This window comes from Melozone crissalis, unplaced genomic scaffold, assembly GCF_028551555.1.
Source record: "Melozone crissalis strain CALT ecotype California unplaced genomic scaffold, PUWL_Pcris_2 ptg000018l_1, whole genome shotgun sequence".
Lineage (NCBI taxonomy): Eukaryota > Metazoa > Chordata > Aves > Passeriformes > Passerellidae > Melozone > Melozone crissalis.
In genome coordinates, this window is record NW_026535796.1 from 23,344,064 (window position 1) to 23,367,203 (window position 23,140).

At 47.6% G+C, this 23,140-nt stretch overlaps 1 protein-coding gene across 2 annotated transcripts in view; it reads right to left on the minus strand.

Annotated features, from left to right (window-relative positions):
* The window catches only part of GALNT16 (polypeptide N-acetylgalactosaminyltransferase 16), a 74,351-nt gene extending 54,787 nt beyond the window's left edge, over positions 1-19,564 (minus strand). Inside the window, exon 1 of one of the 2 annotated variants that reach the window (XM_054275898.1) lies at positions 19,251-19,564. In XM_054275898.1, the coding sequence (XP_054131873.1) occupies positions 19,251-19,454 (204 nt within the window). In that variant the 5' untranslated portion in view covers positions 19,455-19,564. Of the gene's footprint in view, positions 1-3,644; positions 3,670-19,250 lie in introns of those variants that run through there. The other variant, XM_054275899.1, reaches the window with a different exon arrangement.
* Positions 19,565-23,140: the final 3,576 nt, after the last annotated feature.

Sequence of the window (23,140 nt, forward strand, 5' to 3'; positions counted from 1 at the left end):
TGCCAGGCCCCCTCCAAGCTCTTCCCATCCCACGTCACTTAGATGCTCTGAGTCAGAGGCTGTCAGACTTTTCTATCTACAGGTTAATATTGTTCCTGAGTTGTGCAGCCTTTTAGGCCAGCAGCTCAAACTGCAGGATATTCCCAGCAAGGCTGCTCCAGCTGTCCTTGGAGCTGAACTGAGAGCTGCTAGTGCAACTGGCACCTTTCTACCCTGTCCTCCACTCAGTGCTCAGCTCGAGCTGAGGGTGCAGCAACTGCCCCAGCAAACAACCATCTCTAAGCTGGTAACATCTTCACAGATGAAAGATCCTACACTTACTCCCTCACTCATCAGTTATGCCCTTAACAGACTCCTCCTCTTATAACATATAGAGCAATATTGCCAGAACCAATTTCCAAATGACTGATACATTTCGTAGGGAAGCAGCAAGTGGGAAAACCATATATAGGAAAAGCACCCACCCCCACCCTCTGTTCTCCTACACACATTCATCCCTTCAAGCTCTTCCCAGAGCATTGTGTTAACCTGTGTGAAGAAGTAAGTGGGGGAAAACTCCCTCAACTTCTTTTAATTAATAATGACTACCTTACCCTTCACTGCATACTTTCATGTTACCAGGAAAGTAACAGACATCATCCCTCTCATACCCCAATGTTAACACCAGGCTAACAACAGGAATTTTCTTTGCAGTCAACCCACCTGAAGCTAAACATGACTAGAATGGTGTCTTCACCTCCACCCAAGTGCTTTAACCTTGAGTACAAACATCATGGCAACAGCACAAAAACAGGTTTCCTCAGGGGCCACAGCTGGCATCTGGTAGAGATAACCTGGCTTTTGCTTCTCCTGTTTCCCCCCACACTCCTTCCAAATACTACTAACATCCCTCAGTGTCTTCTGCTGTCATCTTATCGCAGGGGCTCTATACTGTTGTCTCCTTATCAGAAAAGTTTCATACCTTCTTGGTGTTTCTCATGGGCACTCCTCAGAGCACTGACTCTTTCTTCTTCACAAAGCAGCCAAATGACTCCAGTTCCCTTCTCAACCAGCCACCCCACTCTTTTACAGCACTCTTCTTCTCATTGGTTACAGCTGTGGCCTGTTCCTAATCCTTGATAATCGGCCCAGCTGCAACTCCTTAGGGGTAAGATTACTTTCTACACCATCTTTACTTTCATATATTCTATCCCCCTACATCTTCTCAGGCCAGCTACTGGAAGATGACCACTGTCTCTAGACATAGCAGGGCCCACATCTCCTGCAGGTATGGGACTGCACTGGCTCAGCCTGTGCCTCTCACAGCCCAAAGGGGAGGCAGTACCCAGGAACAAGGAAACAGGCATTATTTGCAGACAGATGGAGGAATGTCTTGGTAAGACTAGTTTCTCCTGCATTTCACAACCATCCTAGCAGTGTCCCTACCAGCACCTGGCAAAATCTGGCAGAATGGCATAGTTGCTTATCCTAACCTGCAGAGCAAAATATAAGGTTATTGCATTCTCAGAGCAAGAGGAGCTTGCCTGCAGGCTCTCAAATCAAATATTCTCACTTCCAGCAAGCCATCACACTTGTCTACCATTTCTGCCATTTGTGTGCTCCCAGAAAGATCTTTTAGAGGACACAATCAGTGATGTTCACAAGACTGCAGTCATGTCTTGCAGTGCCCTTGAGAAATGATGAACGCTCCCTTTCCATCTCAGCTTAAAGGGAAAACTGCAAAGCACAAAATGGCTTCATCAAACATCTACTTCCAGAGCTACACAAGTCCTTCACCCACAAGGCCTTGCTAGTGTAAAACTCACAGTATTTTACTTAATTAACTGCTTCCAGCAGCCACTGAAGAGCAGGTCTTCATTAAAAACATTGACCTAGCTGTTATGCTTAAAGGACAGACACAGCTGAAAATACCAGCTTTGACATACTGAGAGAGCCAGAGTGAGATCTGGCCCAGTACAGTACAAGTGAGCCCACCTGCCACAACACTGGCCTTCTCAAAACACACTTACTCCATTGTCCCTGTAAGCCGCCTATGTGGGCTTCCCAATCTGCCCCTGCATGCCACACTGGCCCTCAAGGCTCCAGGGCTGAGGGCAAAGTCTTTGCCAAGTTAGAAGAGGGCTCAAAACTCATGTCTGAGACAGCTTCCATACGTACACTTCCTTTTTAGTCAGGGAAGGAAACGTTTCTCCTTCACCATCTGTTAATACCATGATATCCATCTGGAGAGGAAGAAAGCAGACAAACCAGCTAAAAGAAAATTTCCCCAAGGAGATAAATGAGGGTTATTGGCTAAAAAACCCACCGAAATCAATTCTGCAGTAGTCCAATAGTTCCTAGCTTAGGAGGAAGGCTCCACTGCACCCCCAGCAAACATTTCAATGAGGCTGATGTGCTTTGCAGCCTGCAAGATGTTCTTGCTATATTCTCTGCAAAAGACACAGACCTTTCAAAACCTGAAGGTAAGCAATCCCTGGTGATGGAAGCTAGGTTTCACATAGAACAACCTAATAAGCCATTTTGAACCTCCAATTCTCTGAACTTTGCACGGACAATGGACTTTCTCTTCTTTGAATTCTTCCAAAATGGCCACCTGAGGGAGGTCAGAGAGAAAAAGCAGGATGTAAGATGTACCCCAGGCCAAGCTGTTAATTTTTAAATTATCATAGCAAATTATTTTCTTGCACTCTATCCCTTCCTTTCTAGTGGCAGTATGGGAGAAAAGCACATAGATGTTTTATGAGAGGGCAGCTGTTAAGGATTTCAACATGCTGTGATTTTTCCCTTTCATCCCTGCAGATCTAGCTATTTTTGAATATGCAAGTTTTAAGCATTTGCTGATCAAGAGATAGCAAGCTTTGTGGAAACTGCCTCAACTCAAAAGTCACTAGTTCATTAACTAATTAAAAGCATAATAATGGTAGCACAGCAATACCATAAGGAACCTCATCTTTCAGCAGACATCAAGGATTGAAAGGATGTAGAAATAGTAAACAACAACAGACACGTTTCTGAGGAGGTGATTAATCTCTATCCCCTGACATGATAACAAGAGAAAGATGCCCATGTTTATGATCAATTCTTCTAATTAGGAACCCTGTGCAAATGGCATGTGTTTCACATGAGGGATTTTGTCTGAACCAAAAACCAAGTTCAAGGATAAAATTCAATTGCATAGCTAGGTAAGCACAAATCACAGGGACAATTTTCTCTGTCAGGCAGGAGCCAATGAACCATTCCTGGACAGCTCCTTACTGTCTGCCTCGTTTGAGCCATTTCACCTCACAGCATTGCAAGATGTCCCACCTGCAAAGAGAGACCTGAGCACTCTCAATGCTGCCTCCTAAAGACACCCAGTGAGGAGAGGCATCATCCACAGGGGGCAAAGCATGCTGGCACTGTGCATCAGCAGGGTATAGTCACTTGAATTTTCCTTGTTACCCCTGCCTTCCCTGCAGAAGAGCCATGGCTGTTTAAACATGCACTGAAGCTCCAAGGAAGGGGATGTCAGTTGAATGCCCAGCGGGAAAGACATTCAAAGAGAAAGTCAATGGAGCCTGAGCAATCAGTGTAAATCAAGACTTTAACCTTTCTGAGCCTCCTTCAGACTCTTGATCTGTAAAAGAAGATGCTTAAACACTTACCACATTTCTGAAGAGTCAAGTGCACATGACCTGTCAATGCAAAAAATGTTTATTACTGAAAGTACCAATTGAAGTGTTTCAGTCTTATTGTCTCTGGGCTGTTTTCCCTGTAAAAACCATTGGGCAGAACAGATGCCACTACAAATCTGTTTAATGTAGATATATGGATTTGCTTTCAATGTGTACATCTCTAGTAGATGGATCCTAGCTTGATGCAATATCCAAGCCCTAACTAATCTGACAGAAGCAATTAAGTCATAACTACAGCAGCCAGTACCCCAGCTTCTGGTGCATGAAACCACAGTTTCTGTTTATTGACCACCAGAGAGAGATGTGGCTGCCTAGCAGCTGAATCAGATGGGAGCAGTCCCCTTCTAATGCAGCAAAGGAAACTTCCAAGGAAAATCATCCTCTATCCAGTGCTCTCTGGGGTAACACAATTAGGCCATGACATACAGACAAGTCATTTAATACAATAGGAAAAAATCCACTGATAGCATTTCCCTTGCCTGAATGGAAGGCATGCTGTTAAATTACCTCTGAAGTAGCAGACAGGCCTCTCTAACAGCAATCCTCTCTTCCCAAACCACATATCATTAAAGGGCAGCCAGCTCCAGCCCAGTCACATCGAATTCTACTCTGTAACCCCAGCATCCTTAGATAATCTTTCCTGCCGGTTCCAGACACTGGTTCCAATCTAGCTCAATATAGACAAATATAGATAAAACATAGCATTGTGCTTACTACATCCTATATTGGCAACCTATTTAATGGGACAGGGGAAAGGAAGAGCTATCAGATGGTTTTTGTACCTCCCAAAGCAAGCCAGAAGCTCCAGGAGCCACGGTGCCATTTCTGCAGGAAGCAGTCAGCATCTGCAGGGAGGCTGCAATCATTTTAAGGCAATATTAAGAATCTACATTTCAGAAAACATTCAAATATTTAAAATATATTGAAATTGTTTTAAATATATTTCAACACTTCCACACTTTGTCTATACTAGGAGAACACAATAAAGACAAAAAAAAGTCCTGCACTCCACAATTCTTTACATATCTTTCTCATCCCAAGGAAGCACCAAGCAAACTCCTCCAATTCAGTTCAGTAAATCAAGGAGAATACTGCCATCACACCATCGCACTCTCAGAAATGTACCAAATCAATTTCATTAAAGCTAATGGAGTTGTTTTAAAACATGCTTTTGGGAAATGCACAGTGACAAGTTCTTTCAGGTCAGCACTTACTAAAGCACAGTATAAATACCTTCCTCCTTGCCAGACTTGGTGTCTGTCCTGAGAACAGACAGCTGAGCTGCCCTCTAACATCAGAGACATTCCCATGCAGTTGTTTTTCACACACTCTTTGCTAACACTGGAGGTACTGAACTGGCAGGAGAATTGTACATAGTTCTACAGGAAGCACAGCCTGTAGAGAGTCTGGATGGCACTACCAAACAGGTGGTAATTTTCTACTCACCCTTTTCAGGAGCAAAGGTATTTCTTCTAGATCATCAGGCTTTTGGTCTATTTTGGCCATCTTTTCCCTTAATAAGTCCAAAGAGCCCATTTCTGCTTATGTTGCAGAGCCACACTGGAAAACCAGTTCTGCAGAACCAATTCTGTCCCACTACCACTACCCAATAGCACCATGGCAGATATTCAAGAAGCAACAGCAAGTCTGTGTCAAACAGGACAGACATACCAAAGGATGTTGAGTTGCTTGTGCTTGTTAGGAGCTTTCTCGAGGTGGCATATTCCTTCTGACCTAGAAACATTACTCCTCACCCCTCTAATCAGGAGAAGTGCTCTCCAGCACAGAATGGGTTATCCAGCCCAGGTACAGGCTGTACCCTGGGGCCCCTCACTTAGACTGCCAAGTTTTCCCTGCCTGCTTTACAGAATTATTGGCAATATGACCCAATATCACTCGCCAAAACAATGGTGTAAAGGCCTGGCCAGCCATTTGTAACTTTTTATCTTCCAGCTGACGTTGTCCACACTGCTGGAGCCTGAACTAGCCAAGTATCCCTTCTCAGCACAAAGCTGGGTCAGCAGTGGCAGCAGCAGATGTCTGACATTCAGATTCCTATCTGAAGGAAAATGAGAACAACCAGCTAAATTCACCCATGTAAAATTCTGCTCCTACAAAAGTAGACAATGTTGCTGTACTTGCATTTGACTATTAATAACCTGTGGGGAAAAGGCCACATGCCCAGTCAGATGGTAGTGCCCATAACAACTCATGCTACATGCCACCAACCAGGCATACAAGAATTTCAGCATCCAGCACTCAGTTTTTATCTGTCTGCACAAAGAATAGGGCAGCAAGACAATAAATGAGTGCATGCTGCAAACTCCAGGAACATATTCCCTGAAGAACACTCTTTTTCTGCAGAGAGAATGATTAAAAGCATTACAGTGTATTTTCCACTCACAAAAGCAATTTACACAGAACACTGGTTTAAGCACGTGGTTACGTGATCACTGATCATTTGGCATTGAAAACAATGTAACATGGGGAACGTCACTTTACCCTGATAAAGTTTGGAACCTAAGTCTTCAAAAGCAGAATTCAGAATGAAGAAGCACCATCAGCCCCAAGGAGCCCTGCTGTTCATCACCCCAGCCAGTTAAGGAGTGCTTCAACACCATTCAGCAGTTGGACTGAGGTGGGAGAAGCTGAAGTCAGCTTCCAGAGCTCAGCAAACACCCTGAGATTTACTCCAGTACAGCCTGGGGAGGAAGTTAATCATGATGGGAAGTCATGGTGCTACGTGGAAACAGGTTTAATGATTAACATTTACACATCACCAGGAAGTTTTTTCTAACCTGTCTTGTGTCCTAGCAGCTTATTTTTAAATGCTACTTCTTCCCTCAAAATGAACATGCAAAAATAAATGCACACCAAAACCCAAGTTGGCATTTGAGGAAACGGAGGTAATCTAAGAGGGGATTTCCCAAAATGTTCCCTCCAGACAGAAGCCAAATTTGTTTCTCCCAAGGTGTACCAGCCCACTCAGGTTACATACAATACGTGGCAAAGTGGTTTTAGGTGCCAACCCACCACTGGTCACAGAAATTACAGCAGGTGGGGAGGTGGTCCAAATGTATTATCAATGCACAATGTAATGAGGGGTGGCCAGTCACAATGGGAGCTAGAACAGGACAAAGCTTTAATTGTCTCTGGGGTAGTAACTGGAAGTCAGTAGCAAATTCATTGAATATGTGTTGGTACACAATTAATATCCAAGCTGTCTTGGCTTCACTGGTATTTTCATCAGAGTTAATAACCAGAGGTGAGCAGTTCTGAATAATGCTTTGTTTCCTTTCAGCAGAGCTCAAGGCTTACTCTCAGCTCTCCATCAGGGGAATGGGGGAAAGAATGCCATCTATCCCCAACTCTTTATCTCTTGTCCAGAGGTTATAAACTCCAGGACAGAAGCTGCCTTTTCTGTTCACGTTTGCACAGAAGAGCCTGCAGCCTGGACAGCCAAAGAGATCTGCAGATAAACAGGAAGCACCCATACTACAGGCCTTGTGTGAGGTCTGGGATAGGAGCAAGACAAATGGGAGATCTCACACAACTCTTACATGCAAATTGCTTGAAAAAAAGATGGCAAGGCAACTGGTAACTCCAAGCAGGCTTGTGGCAGCCCCTAATGGTTTAATTATTCAACTAGTCTCCCTATCTCACTCTCTCTTCACAGAAGGGCCCCAAACAAGTCCCCCACATACAGAAAGAACCTGCTACAGAGACACACATGCAGCTGTGAGCTGTGCACTCCCCTGGTACACAGAGTTACACCTAGGGCAGGGAAAAGGAGTTTTCATAGAGAACAGCTTCTCTCCACATATGTCCTTTGCACCTGAAACCTCAGTACACTGCCAACCCTCACCCAGCTCCTGCCAAGCAGTTCCAGGTAATGGCTGGAGTCACCCCCATGGCAAACCCAGTGCAAATCTGGTTGCACAGCTGCTGAGCCCACCCCAGGATAGGCAGCATCTGACTCAGATGGGTCCCAACTGACAGGCACTGATCAAAATGCATCTAAATTTACCCCTTTCAAATATAGGACAGTGATACAGGAATTTACCTTGGGAAGAAAAATATTGAACGGAAAATTTAAAGCAAATTCTGACCTCATTCAAATTCAACTCACCTACTCAACACCACAAAGATACACATTGCCTCTAATGATTCAAAATAACCTTCTGGCTACATGCTTCATGGCTGTCCTTGCCACAGAGAATGGTGAAGACCCCACTTTAAGTTCAGCACAGGGCCAGCAAATTAAGTGGGAGGTATATTTCTAGCAGAACTATAAAAGTACCACCAGAAATCTGGACAAGAAAATTGATGATGTATTGTGGATACTCAAAATTTACCTAGTCTTTATGACTCTGTCACAAGACTTAGTTTAGCAATTTCCTGGACATTTAATAAATACCATGTGCTGCATTATTTCCCAAGTTCTTAGGTTGACTGCTACACAAACTAGGGAATCCAAATGGTCACCCTGCATTTCTGCTCTGTAACACTTTCAAGTATTCTTGAAGGGTGAAACAGCACCACCCAGCCATACCCTCCCTCCTGTCCCCCCCAAAAAACAAGTCACGATTCTTCACTTAAAGTTTAGATCTTGTATTCTGCTGAAGCCAAGATGAAGGACCTGTGCAAAACTGTGTACTGGGGTTTCTGAACATGCAGCCCACTGGCAGGAGCAAGTTCCTATTGTACACTGGTGAACTGGGGAGCCTTTCACATCTTCTATGGTACAGGAGGCACAGAAGAATAAGAATCCCTTCATACACCCAGTTCCCATCACCACTCTCCCCTCCTGCAGCTGCTGGTCCTGCCCAGCTGCATGCCCAAGTCCATGCCCCTGTCCCCAGGCCATCTGCAGACACAGAGCAATGCCAGTGTGTGGGGCAGCTGCCACAGCCCAGGAGGTGACCAGCATCCTGCTCAGACCCTGCATTAATGCACGCACAACAGAGTGGGGGGAGTTTTCTCACCTTTTCTTCAGCACTTGCAGTGGTGTTAATACCTGTTTATCCATTCTTGGCCATTCTTTATGAGGTCTCTTAGGAGCTATTGGGCAAAAGCAGAAGAAAAATACAGAGCATTCCAATCCCCTTTAAGCTCAATGCGACAATTTTAATCCTCTAACTAAAAGAAAAGAGGGGGAAAAATGAGATGGACTGTGACAGGTTGGAAGGACTAAATCCCCATTAACTAGGGCATCAAGATTTAAAGGGCTCAGCTTTGCACACATCAAATGTCTCTCACAAGGTCCTCACAGAACACTGTCCCCTCCAATTCCTCAGTGCCAATGGAGACCCACTGCCCCAAGGAGGCTGGCAGTGGGCAAGAGAACGCTACTGCCGTGACAGTGCCATGCCATGACTGGTGCATCCAAACCCATGGGGGTGGCAGAAGCACCCAGGCAGCCCTTCTGAGTCACAGATACAAAGGGTAGCAAAGCTACCAGCCACTCAGGGCAGTGATGCACAATTAACAGCTGAATGGCAGCAGAGAGAAGAATGTGGCCATAACCTGTATTTCACATTAGCCCTGCCACACACAATTATTTGTATCACCCCACCATGTTTCCTTTCAACTCTAACATGTCTTGCCTGAAAATGAGGCTTTAGGCCCAAGAAAATTAATGAGTAAATAATTATTTTTAATAATGCTATAAGGATGCGGGCAGACCAGCAGACTTTTCCTATTACCTGATGTGACTCCATCTGTATCCTGTGCTGTAAGGACAGTGTTTGCTTTCACTGTTAGCCACCTCCTCGTGGCTCACCTAACATGCAGCATGAGATGGAGGTCTGTTCAAGGACCTGACCTGAGCCAGCAGTCCAACTGCTCACTTAAAATCCTTTCACACTCAGCCAAAGGTAGCTTTTGATAGGTGCTCAGGCAGCTTCTCCAAGGCCAGACCTCACTTGACCTCATCTCATCATTGCCAGGTACACAGTTTGTCCTGATAGAATGCTGATTTCCCAGCCCTTCCCAAAATTTCTTTTGGGCTGCCCAGCCAGCGTGGTCCAGTTTTCCCAGCACAGACTGGAAATACCCTGAAATGTCCCACGGGGCCACTCAGCTAGCAGGCATGGCACAACAGTGTGGCATTCCAAGGCACGGCACAACCAAACACAGGGAGAATACAAACAGATGCCAAGTTCATTCAGATTTGTTCCAAGAGAATTTTTGAAAGGGTTACCTCATTGCAGAGCATCCATCCTTCTGCTGCCAACCCAAGCTCAGTATAAACACCACCCTGCACCTGAGCAATGAGAGAAACACCCCTGTGCTCACCCCTGCCTGGCCCTGACAGAGGAGCCAGCTCTGCAAGTGAAGCACCAACAGGGATGTGGCAACTGAGCATCCCGAGGCCAGAAATGGGGCTATGCCCCTACCTGTTTCTTAATGCTCCTGCCACCCCCTCAGGGGTCACTGTGAGAGGCTGTTTCCTACCTTTAGGCATAAAACAGGCAGTTTAGCTAAATGGAGACACTTCAGAAGGTTGGGAGACAAACACAGCCTACTCCATCAGCAGCCTGGTGGCTGATAATTCCTACCACACTTGTTGTCATCTTAATTGCAAAAGTTCCATACCTTCTTGGTGATTCCTCATGAGCAGCTCCTCACAGCATTAACTCCTTCATCAACACAACCAACAAACTCCAACTCCCTCCTCACCCAGCTAAGCCACTCTTTTGTAGCGCTCATCATCTTATTGGACACAGCTGTGGCCTATTAAGGGCAGGCCTGTTCCTAATCTTTGGGGATTTGTACAGCTGCAACTCCTCAGGTGTGAGACTACCTTCTGTACCGTCTTTATTTTCTTACATTCTTTACTTTCTTACATTCTTTATTTTCTTACGTTCTGCACTATCTTTATTTCTTACATCCCTCCACACCACAGAACCAGATCTGAATCAATCTCACTGAAAGTTACAAAGAAAACAAAAATCCACCAAAACTGACATGCATATTACAGCACCTGGGAAATACAGCGTGATCACACACAGCAGGACTTGGCAGTGAGCCCTTGCACCATTCACAGTTTTTAACTCCAATACTTTACCATTATTTTTTACAATTTCAAAAGTCTACAGGGAACTACATAGGAAGCAAACAATTATTTCAATTTCATTGTGTGGATGTGATGGCTCCTATTTGCACTGCCACTGTATCCAGATTCCTGTACTCAGAGACTAACTGACCAGTTACCCAAGGAGCTGCACTGCTTTTTGCAGCTCTTTTACACTCTTCCATAATCATTACACTTTTTACTGCCTACTTGGTACCAAAAGGCACAAAGTTACAGCATGGCATTACTGGGCATGACACTCTCTGGCATCAAATACTTTGTCCAGGGCACTCAGCAGGCAAGCAAGCTTTATTTTTCCAATTTTGTCCGGCAGAAAGATTTTTTCAGAGAACCTCTGAAGACACTTTCATTGGTTAGAAGCACTTTTCCAGCCAAGCCCTAGCTGTTTCAGGGCAGTTATCCAAAACAATAAAGGCAAGAAAAATAGTCCTTTTTTTTCCTCACAGGCCCACAAAATGTCTGATACAGATTTCAGCACAGGTGCTTTCTCTCTCTGCTGCTGTTAAACAAAACCTCCTCAAAAAGATCATATTACAGCTTACAAGATGAAAAATTTGTGAAGTGGGAGAATTGAAAAGAAGAGGTTAAAGCAGATAATTTTCTACAGCTTTAGCTGAATGTCATCAGTGACCATGCTGGGACAGTCAGACGTTAGAGCACTGCCCCAGCCCAACCATGGCAGCCTTGGAGCCTGAACTGCAAAGTCAACCCTTCAGCTCCACCATGGCAGGACAACCAACCAAGCATCATCTCACCAGCCAAAACAGCTTCGCAGCCCAGGGGCAGCCTCACATGACAGCTTCATTCCCATCCTGGGGATGCACAGGGACAGCACTGTGGGACCTGCAGTGGCACTGCAGAGGTGGCTGAGGCAGGTCTCTGCAGGGACAATGCCTCTCAAGAAGGCAAAAGAAAGTAGCGCCAAAGGGAGCGTGCAGCTGCCCATCAAAAACCTGGTCTCTACAAACACTGAGAAATTACCCATATGCTCAAAGCACATCACAACATGGGTAATTTCTCTGCAGAGATAGGACCCAAGAGAACACTATATTCTTTTTGGCTTGTCTCCACAGCCCCAAACACAACTGGGACATGGAAATTTGAAGCGGACAGTCCACCTGCAGTCCTTTATCACTTTTATTAGTTGCAAGAATATGTGCTTGTAAAGACACAGCAAAAGACAGCAGTGGGTAATGCACAGCCTTTTCTAACAAATCCTATTGTTCAGTGCATGAAGCAGCCCGTGTTGTGCTTTCAACACCTTCCTCTTGCAGCAGATCAGCCCTGACCTGCTACATTTCTGCTAATCCCGTTCCTTGTTCAGAGGGCATACAAAGGGAGAACTCAAGGACATTTTGCTAAGGTTATCCCTCTCATCTCCAGCCCTTCACAAAACTTGCAAGCTAAGCTGCCCAAAAGTCCTGTGAACTAGATAAAATTTTCATTTTAGACTTTGGGGAAATGGAGTCATATGAAGATGAGTTCAGCTCAGTCAATAAGGCAGCTCAGCTCCCACTCCACGGGTCTCACTGTGGTTCAATCCTAATGCAAGAGTATGGGATGTGCTGTGGATCATGGCCTCTGCACTTGGCACTGGACAGAGTGCCAGCAGTGCCAGCTGACAGGACAACCCCAAGGAGCCCACAAGCCTACTGCAGGAGCTGGCAGACAGGGCTGGAGCAGCACATGAGAGCAGCACACACGAGCAAAACAGGAAGGAGAAAGCAAGGTCCTGGGACTTGCACATGGAATAGGAACAACCAGCTGGCATTCTATGGGGAGCCAAGGAAGAGCAAGAGATCCCAGTTTGCTGGGCTCTGCCCTGGGGCTTCCCCTGCAGATGTGAGACAATGCACAGGTGAGCCAGGGTCCCCTTGTGCTTCATCCCCAGCACATTTGCCTCTGTTTCTTTCATTGCCTTTGTGCTCTGCAGAATTAAATCAGTTTTCAGTGCTCCAAAATGGGCGGTCCCAGTTCAGGCCACTGAAACAAAACATCTTCTCCCCTTGCCTTTTAAGTGACTCTCACCCTGCCAGCCTTGGGATGAAGTGTCTGGACCAAGTTTCACCGTGGCAGACAGCAACCTGAGATATCTATCAAAGCTTTCTGTTTCCAGCAACACCATTAAATTTTTAGGTTTTAAATCTTGAGACAGTTTTGTATATGCAAAGATCTAACTGAGGAAGCAGCTGCATACTAAAGAATGCTTCAGCTCACTAAAACTTGCAACTGCTTCACCCACTGATTTAAAGAAAAGGCTCTAGTAAAATAAATCATGTTCAGGAGCCCTGCACTGGCCCTCCTCTCACTTCTACACACTCTCCCAGGCTGCCCAGACCACCCTGCTCCCCAAGCCCGGTTACCTCACTGCAGCTACAGCATCATTTTGATTAACAGTTAAGGCCAGTGCTGCCAACTGGATTTTATTAACATTACTATTGTGAACAATTTCTTTCATTTTTATTTTATTTTAATGCATCACAAGGGCCACTGGGACAAATTAAATATAAAATCATTTTCTGCCATTTAGGCAAACAGCAGCCATTCCCCCAGTTTTCAAACATAAACACTTTAAATAAAACATTACACCGTCAAGCTGTCACTGAATCTTCCTCTTGCAGTAATACCCTTAGAGAAAAAGTTACCAAGTCATCCTTTCCCAGGGAGCTGGCACAGACCCCATGTACCATATGAGAGATGCCACAGAGATAAAAAAAAATAAAAAATCAGTGCTGCAAGGGTCTGGCCTCAGCATGAATGGCTGTCACAAAATCCCAAGCATTAAGGGCTGTGTCCCCCACCCTGATACAAACTGGGCAGAGCAGAGGCCATACAGGTGCTGGGAAGAGCCAGGCAGGTGCTGGATTTTGGCAGTGGAATGGGCCAGGCTGAACAGCACAGGCAAATCCAGCAACTGGCAGGTTCTTTTCTATCTCATTTCCAACACCCCAGATACCTGCAGAGCCACAGGGAGCAGAGCTGCTTTGCAGGATGGTAGGACAGAGAGATGAAGTTTCCTCCACTTTTCGTTTGACTTGAGAGGAAGGTGTTTTAAGAAAACAAGAGCATTTAGTGAGCTGTTGAACGTGGCAGCTTCACTGGTTTGCTCACCAAGGTGTGAGCCGTACCTTCCTGGCCTCAGGGCGTGCTGCTGCTGCTGCAGCCATGGAGGTCTGGCTTACAGGCAGCATCACAGCCCTGGGGAGACCACAGAGCCTCCCGTGCTCTGTCCACGCGTGTGCAAACTCAAACACAGACACTCAGCATAGCAGCAGAAAGAAACCTACAGGGCCATATGCGTGATCCTTGCCCCAAAAGGCAGGAGACTCAAGAGGTACCAACCTGCTAGGAGTAAAATGGTAGGGAAGCTGCTGAAATGAGCTGTGGCACCTCATTAAAAATTAGGCCTTTTCTCTTCATAGCATAGCATGTAATGAAATTAAGCTTGACAATATGCCAATGCAAGGAAATTGTGCTGATCCTCCTCTTGCTGTGTTTGTTAGGTTTTTTTATTTATTTGGGATCCATCTCAGTTGCCAGAGTTACATGCCTCAGGCTACAGGACCTGCCTCCAGAGAGGCACACATGCAGGAGCCTCATGGGATGCAGGTCCCTGAAAAATGGTATCATTTAGCAAACCATTAAAATTGCCTCCTTTCCCAGTTGTGAGGAAAACAGCATCCTCTGAAAGCTGCACACAGAGGAAATGTGATGAAGGGATGAGAATAAAATCATTCATGAATGCGCAGTGAACATCAGCCAGCACCTGCTCTGAGGGGTTCAGATACCCAGGAGCCAAAGGCAACACAAAACAAAAGCAGCAGTGTGCTGTTAACTAGGTGTTCCAGGGTCTGAAGAGCGTACATCAGCGTGGTCTTACTTGGTGGCAAATACAAGCATGGCTAAATGTGCCAGCTGGGCAATTCAAAGAAGCAGGTAAAGCCCAGCCACTGCCTATCTTCTGGCTAAACAAGATGTGGGAATTAAACAATTGACATCTTTCCTCGCCAACTTGTTCTTTGCCTACACACACCACCTGTTCTGAGCCAAGCATCCCAGTGGAGTCTCCTGCTTGCTGTCTCACCACAGGTGACACACAGTTCAGTGATGTTTGCAGAGCATTTAGAAACCCTTAGCTACAAGGAAAAAGGATGCCTTGTCTCATCTCCCCCGTGCTCATTTTACATGGCAGAGCACAGAGGTAGGGAGCAGCCAGGAGGGCTGAGCTCAGGTCACCATTACACTACAGGGCTCTCCACTGCCAAACTGGCTGCAGTGGGCTCACAGAGCAACTACACAGGTCACAAAAGCTGGCAGGACGAAGACAAGAGACAACATACCAAAATCCAAAGAGCAATTTACAAAGATAAGAGGCATCATAGAGCAACAGGGCATCAGCCTAACACAATTCCAAGCGTTTAAATAACGATACTTTTATCTCCACCTTCCAGGTATGTTGCTGCTTCCCTGCCACCCCAGAGAAGTCAGCAAGCTGGAGAACCCTGTGGGCAACCGCACATCCTGCTTTTGACTAGGGAATAGGAGAAAATACTCCTACCCTCAGCTCACAGTCAGCCAACAGAAAAATTTCTCTTTCAAAGCTGCCTACCAACCATCCCTCTCACTAACAAGCCTTGCCCACGCTGCAGCACTGGCCCTGCTCTCTTCACTGGGACACAAGTGTGCTGGGCAAGCCTCCCATGCTGCAGTCTTTAGACAGGGAAGAACAGAGCCCTGGGCTCTGCTCATCAGTGCCATACTGAAGCAGATACGCAGCACGTGGTGAACAATTAACCACCTGGACATAGTGCAGGAATGATGCCAAAGCTCTTCTAAAGACACACAGCACAGCTTCTGGCCTTTGGAAATTTCCTGGAAACAGGAAACAACCTTTTGCCTAGAAGAGACAGAAGAGAGTCCAGGGAGGAAGCTCATCTTCCAAAAACACACAAGCTAGCTGTCAGAGGTCTTAGGGCTCCTTCTAATCAATATGAAACTCTCCTGTGCTCCAGAGAAAAAATGCATTTCTAGGAGTGTGGTACTCACTTGTGCTTCTACCCTCCGTGGTAGGTGGAAGGAGAAGCATGCAGGGGCTTGTCTTGTCACCAAGTGAGCCCTGCCATTTGCCAATATCTGAATTTTCATCTCAAGCATCTCTACAGCCTGTTTGTGAAGAGCCTATTGCAGAGAGGCCACATGTCAAGATTTCTATCTATAAAATACATATCTGTAGGATCACTATTAATGCACAAGCTGTTTTTGGGACACTGATCTCTGACAGCTCCATGCCCCAGCTTAAATATTCAAAGATTTCCCTGCTGACTCCAGGAATCAGACATCCAGATGTTAAGTTCAAAGTTGTGCTAACAAATATGAGGTCAACAAACAAAAAACAGTTTCAAGCTGCGACTTGCAATTGACTACAGTGTTTACCTGAGATGATTTTTATTCTTCGCATTAAGAGAGAATAAAGAAGCAAAACAAAAGCCCAAAAAGCACTTCAGCTTTTAAACCTATGCAATACACTTGCAGTTGCCCAGGATTTGAAATGTCATAGCATAGATGCAAGAGCAGGACTCTTGGACTCACTCACCCCAAAAAGAAAAGACTTTTTTCTTTTTCCCAGACAGAAAAGCAGCCGGTTTTAGAAAACTGAAAAAATATTTTTCCAGAGACCCATAAGTCACATGAGTCACCCTTATTTGCAGATGAGCCCAAACCTGAACTCCAACATCATCACTCATGCAGAGCAAACCAGAAGCTGGATCAAAATGGGCAGCTTGTCTCAGTGGCTCTGCAGAAAGCCAAGGGATAGAGAAGCATGCAGAGCACAAGCATGCCTCCCCTTATATACGACCGCCATCATACATTAATTCAAATAATCTGACTTCAAGAGGAATGAACTCGGGGTTGAGGGCTCTGCGCTGCCGAAGGACAGCTGCTTCTCTAGGTTTGTTATTTCTCCAGTGGGGCAACAGAACTGGCACATTTCCAGTGCTGGCTGGGAGAGGGTAGTGGGCTGTGCTGGGGACAAGCTGAGGACAGTGTGCACAGCTACTGCGCTGGCCTGACCAGCCCTCAGGCTCACTCACACAGATCAGACCACGAGACCCCGTTCTCAGACCCTGCTAGATGCCACACCCTGAGGGACAGCACTGTCCCCAGACCTCCACCAACCTTCTGGCCCTGTGCCCACACGCAGTCACTTCCCTGCTTCTGCCCCAGCAGCGCAGGCAGGGGCCAAGGCTGGGACAGCTCATTGTGCACATCACTGCTAAGCCTGTTAGCAGTGCATAGTTACACAAGCACACACACTGCATTTTACCACCTTGCCTCTCACAGCAACCCGCCAAACCCTTGGGAAACCTGCGTGCATGAGGGAAAACCCAAACACCACAAATCCTTCCTGTTTCCTTCTCTATCCAAATACATCATGGCAGGTCAGGATGTGAAATTTCCACCATGCCCCACTACCAGGTGCATAAGGAGAGGGTGCTCCTTCATCTCAGCTGCTACTGAAAGCCCTAGTGCGAGGGCTGGCACATCCTGGGACCCCAGTTACAGAGGGACTTGAGATGCAAAGGATGATTATTTTTCCTTGCTACGGGATTTCGGGCATGGAGCAGTGCTGGAATGATTTACACGGTTTTGAGAGCAGGACCAATTTGGAGTGGCTGTTGCATGGCGGTGTATCTTGCAAGGAGAGGCTCTGTGGTTAGCCATGAGCAAATACTGCCCCCCCAAACAGCAGCAATATAATCACGTGTGGCACTGCCACAGCATCCTCCTCATGAGGATTTTAAGGTGCTTGGCAGAAGATATGGATTCATGTAACCTCACAAGCCCTCTGAGAGGGAGTAAAGTAAATGCTATAAAAAACCAGAAGGGATAAGCGGGGGAACAGAGAAATAAAACTGCTACACCAGCATGTTCAAGCTCACACAAGAAATCAGAGGCTCAGGGGCAGCTTCCTCTGCCACTAGGGTGGAATCAAAAAAGCAGGAGTGCTCTAAATCCTCTGTTCAACTCAGCCCTGGCCAGCCTAAGAGCATTTCCCAGTGCACCCAAAGGGCTTCAGCAACAGCAGCACTTGCACAGAGCTCCTCACCGTGCTCATTTCCTGCTACATAAAGGGTCCAAAGCAGGGCAGCCTGAACTGCCGGCAGCCCCCAGCCCTAGTGAGCAGCAAATAACAGAAGTGCTGTGTCCAAGCTTTGACTTTTGAGTTTCAGCAGCTGCAAGCAATGGCCAAGGGGCTCAGCTGAAGAGTTTCCACCCTGCTGCCTGAGGGCTGGGACTGCTCTGACAGCATTTTCCAAACATTCAAGGGGCTTCCCAAACACCTATAAACACTTCCCATCCCCGCTTTACAGGTGAAAAAAAGCGAGACACAGGCCAAAACCTCCCAGTGCCAGCCAAGGAGGGAGGCGGGCAGCCCTGGCGCCTGGCCCCTGCTCGACTCTGACCGGGCTGCTGCTTTTGTTCGCTTCCATGTGTGCATAACCAGCTGACAAATGGATTCGCAGCCAAAGAGTGACACACAGTGCAGCTCCCGAACAGCTTCAGCTGGATCACTCCTGGGAATGATACTGCTGGGCCACTTCTTGCTCCAGGGGCTGATTTATTTTTTATGAAGCGATTGCCTAGAGTTGGGAGAGCTTTATTGATGCTATTATCCAGGCTGAAGGGAGGACAAATCACTCCCACGGACAGAGCAGAAGGGTCCTCATCATCCTCAAGTCAGGACCTCGATTTTATCCCCCTATTGAGCCCACAGATACCCAAGGACGGCAGAGTGTGGTGCTTTCAACAAAACTGAAGTAGCACATCAGGGCACTGCTACCACTCCTCGGGTTAGGAATGGAGCCCTGGGGGCTCCCGCCATCTCCCTGCCCAAACCCCAGCCTGAGCCCGCCTCAGACCGCTGCCTCCGGTTTGAAAGAGACTGAAGTCTAATCGGGCAGCCAAGCGGAGGGGCAGAGGCTGGTACCAGCTGTACAGTCACTCGCATCCCCCCGGCCCGGTGCTCGGAGCCCGGCTGGCCGGAGGAAAGGCTTGTGAGAGGTCATGGCTCTCAGCTGGTCCTGACGGGAAAGCACACACATGCGTGTATGCGTGCGTATCTGTATGTGAGCACCTTCTGAACGCGAGCTAAAAACCTTCCAGCCGCTTCACCCGCCTTTTTCCCCGGCCAAGGGCAGCCGCTCTCAGCCGGAGGAGCAGAGCACGGGCTGAGAGCGGCGGAGACAACTCGCAAACACTTTACCCACGGCATTACTCTATTCCCCCGAGAGTGCCCACCCTGCTCCCCGAGTAGCGGCTGCCATGGTGACAAGCACGAATGCTAAAATAAACAGAAAGCAACCCGAAGGCAAAGCGCAGCTCTCCGCCGGCGTACCCCGCGCCCGCGGCGGCGGCTCCCTCCCCGAGCATCCTCCCCGCCGCGGCAGGACGGGATGCCGGGGCCGCCGCTCACTCACGATGAGGGGGATGGTCCTCTCCTCCCGGCGCAGCTCCAGCCTGCCGGCCGCCCTCTGCCCACTCCGGGCGCCGCCGCTACCGCCTCCAGCGGACCTGCCGGCAGCCGCCGAGCGGGGCTTGTTGTCCTGCCATAAGTAGTAGAAAGTGCCCAAGATCCAGGCGACGGTCAGGATGGCGATGGCATTAGCCCTGATCCTCCTCATGCCGAGCGCCCCGGGGGAGCCTGGGAGCGCTGCCTCGACGGGCAGGGGCGGCTGCGGGAGGAAGAAGAGGAGAGCAGGAGGCGGTGGCGGTGGCACGGCTCCCCCGCCCCTCACGGCCACGGCCCCGGCCACGGCCCCGCACCGCCCAGCCGCCGCCGCCGGGTCCTAACGCCGGGCCCGCTCCGCCGCAGGGGGCGGAGGGCTCCGCGCCTCCTCCTGCTCCTCCTCCTCCCGGCCGGGCCGGCGCGGGGAGCGGGAAGCGGGAAGCGAGGGCCGGCTGCCGGCGGGGATGCGCTCGGCGCCGCAGCTGCAGCGGGGACGGAGCGGCAGGGCCCCCGTGGCGGGGAGCGGGGAACACGGGCTCAGCCCAGGAGATGGCACCAGCCTGCCCTCCTGCACCGCTGCCCCTGAGGCACTCGTGACCCTACTGCCGTAGTCGTGCCCGTAAGGCAGGCGGCCAGCGAACACACCGTGACAGCCCATGGCACACGGGATCTAGGCATCCGTGCAGATGAGCCCCTCTCCCACTAAAGCTGTGGTGGTTGACGGGAGCAAGGCCCTTGGGCGGACAATGGAGCTGCCCAAGCACCCACTCCCATCGCTGCCACACGCAACAGTCACACACTGGCACTAGGGCTGGGCGCCTGGGCCACCGCCTCAGCCTCGAGGCCTTGCAAGCCCGGCGGCAGGACAAGCGTGGCGGTGGAGAGGCAACGATGATACAATTCCACTTTACCGGGCACTGCTAAAGCTGTGGCGGTAAAAGGCTCACTGAATCCAGCCCTGCGGGCAGCTTCAACAACAGAGCACGCAGGTTGTGAAACCAAGTGACATTTAGGCACAGTGCAGCTGCTGAGCTACCATGGCTTTATGGTTTGCGAGAGGTACAGAGAAAACTTACAGGGAAAACAAATGTTTAGAAAACAAAGGTGGTTCCAAGGCACCTGATAACGGGACTAGATAGAAAATGTGGGTGCTTCCAAGGCACCCGATGAGGGGATTCAAGTTTTTGTGTTACACTATGGAAAATGTCATCAGGGCTTCTAAATAATGTTTTGCCCTACTTTCCTCCTGACGACATGCCTCAGTGTAATTGCAACCTGCCCTGCTAAATTGCCCTTTGAGATTTACCTGCACACTGCTTGTTTCTTGAAGTACAGCACAGTACAAAATTCATTCGTCAGACTCGTTCTATGGGCACTCAGGGCAGAATGCTGTTTCCAGAACCAGCACCTCCCAGGGCTGCAGCACAGCTCCACATCAACTTCCTTGCAAAGCACAATTCATGCCCGATGTAGAAAATGTTAGAAAGCATCTCACATCCTCCTAGGTATGCTTCCCAATGACCTGTCAACCACACACAGCTTCCCAGGCTGACTAGTCATAGTCAGTGGTAAGGGGAAGTTTGAGACATTTAAAAACCAAAGTCTTCCAAGGGATCATCAAAAACATAATTTGTCTAAGCTGCCCAGTCCGCATCCTGTGGAAGCTGGACTCCCACTATTTTCAATCTCTTTCACAGTCTTACTGGAAAAAGAGCATCTGCTCTCCTGTGTGGGTTTGGATCCAGCAGCTGCCTGGGCTGCAGAGGCACATGAAGGAGGCAGAGGAGCTGTACCAAGGAATCAGAAAAGAGGAAGACAGGAAGTAAGATGTATTCATATCCATGTGACAGCAGAGCCAGGCAGAGTGTCTTCTTTTTCACCACTGTGCAGATCACACCAGACTATGCTTGATTCCTTCTTAGTCTTTTCTCACCTTTTGGCGGGATTCACTACAGAAAAGCATATCATAAACACCAATGGAGACTTTTTTCTGAAATAGGAGAAAATTCTCTGCCCCAAGGCTTGAACTAAGCAGACTGCCTTCTCCTGCTTTTCCAAGCACGCTGCTTCCCTTTTCCACTGCAGCCATTCATTTTCTTCCTGTGTTGCCCCCTCACCCTGCCAGCACACCCTATAAGCTGCCATGCAATCACCATTGCCTCTTAAGGGGTGCCATGCAGGGAAGTCTCAGAAACTTGCAGAGTGCTCTGTAGGCAAGCTTCAGCAGGGCCCCAGACAGCAGCCAGGTCAAGAGGTCTTTCTCCATGGGGACAGTTGTTTTCACTCCCCTCTGCCTGCAGGAATCAGCAGTAGAAAGCAGGGTCTGTTCCTGCAGAAGCACATTCAGAGTGCTGGGCAGGGAAGCTCTGCTCTAGCCCACGATCACAGTGAAGGGCACAGAAAAGCTGTGTTACCCACCCTCAGAGCTGGTGGCAGAGCAGCTTCCCTTGCCAGCAGATCCAGTTCAGCACAGACAACCCAGATTTGCAGGGGTCCTTTATTTATGTTGCCTAAGCTTTGGGACCAATTTGAGCAGAAGAGTGTTAGGAGGTGGTTGGGGCACTAGAGCTAGATGATCTGAAGGAGACAGGACCTTCAACACAGCTCCAGCATAAAAAGCATGTACTTACATATCACCAGGCTTCCACGTGCTTTAAAAGTAATGCAGCAATATTTCATCTCCAGGGCCCATATGCCTCACTGTAGGATTACCAGCTTGCAGGTCCAAGCTATTGGTACTGAAGGTTCCATTTTCTGCAGCCAAAACTTGCAATGATTTAATCTCTGACCACTGAGCTTTGCTCCAGAATATCATATTTCTTTTAAAAGACAGCACACTTCTAACCTTATATTCTACAGGGATCTCTGACAATATAAATTGTTCTGTTCAGGTATAGCTATGCTGTAAGCTGCAATGCTGCATGCAGATATTAGCAGCAGCCCATCAGAGAAAAGAATACCAGAAGCAGTCTGGCATGGAGATCTCTACACCACACAACTGGCAAAGTAGACATACAATGAATATTAACAGTGATAATAAGTACTTCAGTGATGATCATTGCAAAAGCATCAACTAATTCAATAAATGCCCTAAGAGAAGTGACCTGAGAAACATAATATAATAAACTAAACAAATCAAGATTATTCAAACTCCATAGCAGAATTATGGGATCTTATCACCACATTTGTTCTTTTTCAATTCCATCATAGAGATGTTAAATATTTCCTTATTTTGTGACAAACTTTGTACAGTGGAATAAGGTGGCTGGTTTTCACAAACTAAGTATTTGGTGAATAATAAAGATAGAGAACAAGAGGAGGAATATAGCCAACTAAAAGGAAAATTTTGTGTGGGGTTTTGAGAACTTTTTTTTTTTTTACAATCACCAAGGCCCTAGCCAGCATCACCTTCAATGGAAAGAGATCTCCTAAGGCTATGAATATTAAAAGGCACTCTTGAGAAGCCAAACAAAACTTGACAAAACTTGAGAAGTTTTGTCTTTGGCTGACAGATTAGGTCACATCATCTAGGAGAACACACATGGTGTTTGAAATTGCCCAGATAAAACTGAGATGATCGTTATTGCAGTGGAAAAGACAAGCATCATCCAGATTTGTCTTCAGAAAAATGAAGTGTGGCTGCTTTATAGTTGTGGCAAGACACAGTGCATGTTTTTGCAGTCATCTGACTTAAAACGTGGCTGAGCTTTCAACTATGAAACATCTGGAGAACACCAAAAGGTTTTTTCTTAGCACTACTCTGATCTGAGAAATCAGGTCTGCTAGATTTGTGGCCTCCAGGCAAGGAAGTGCCATCTGAAATATGAACATAAGGTCTGTCTGGACTCTTGAAACTGTTTA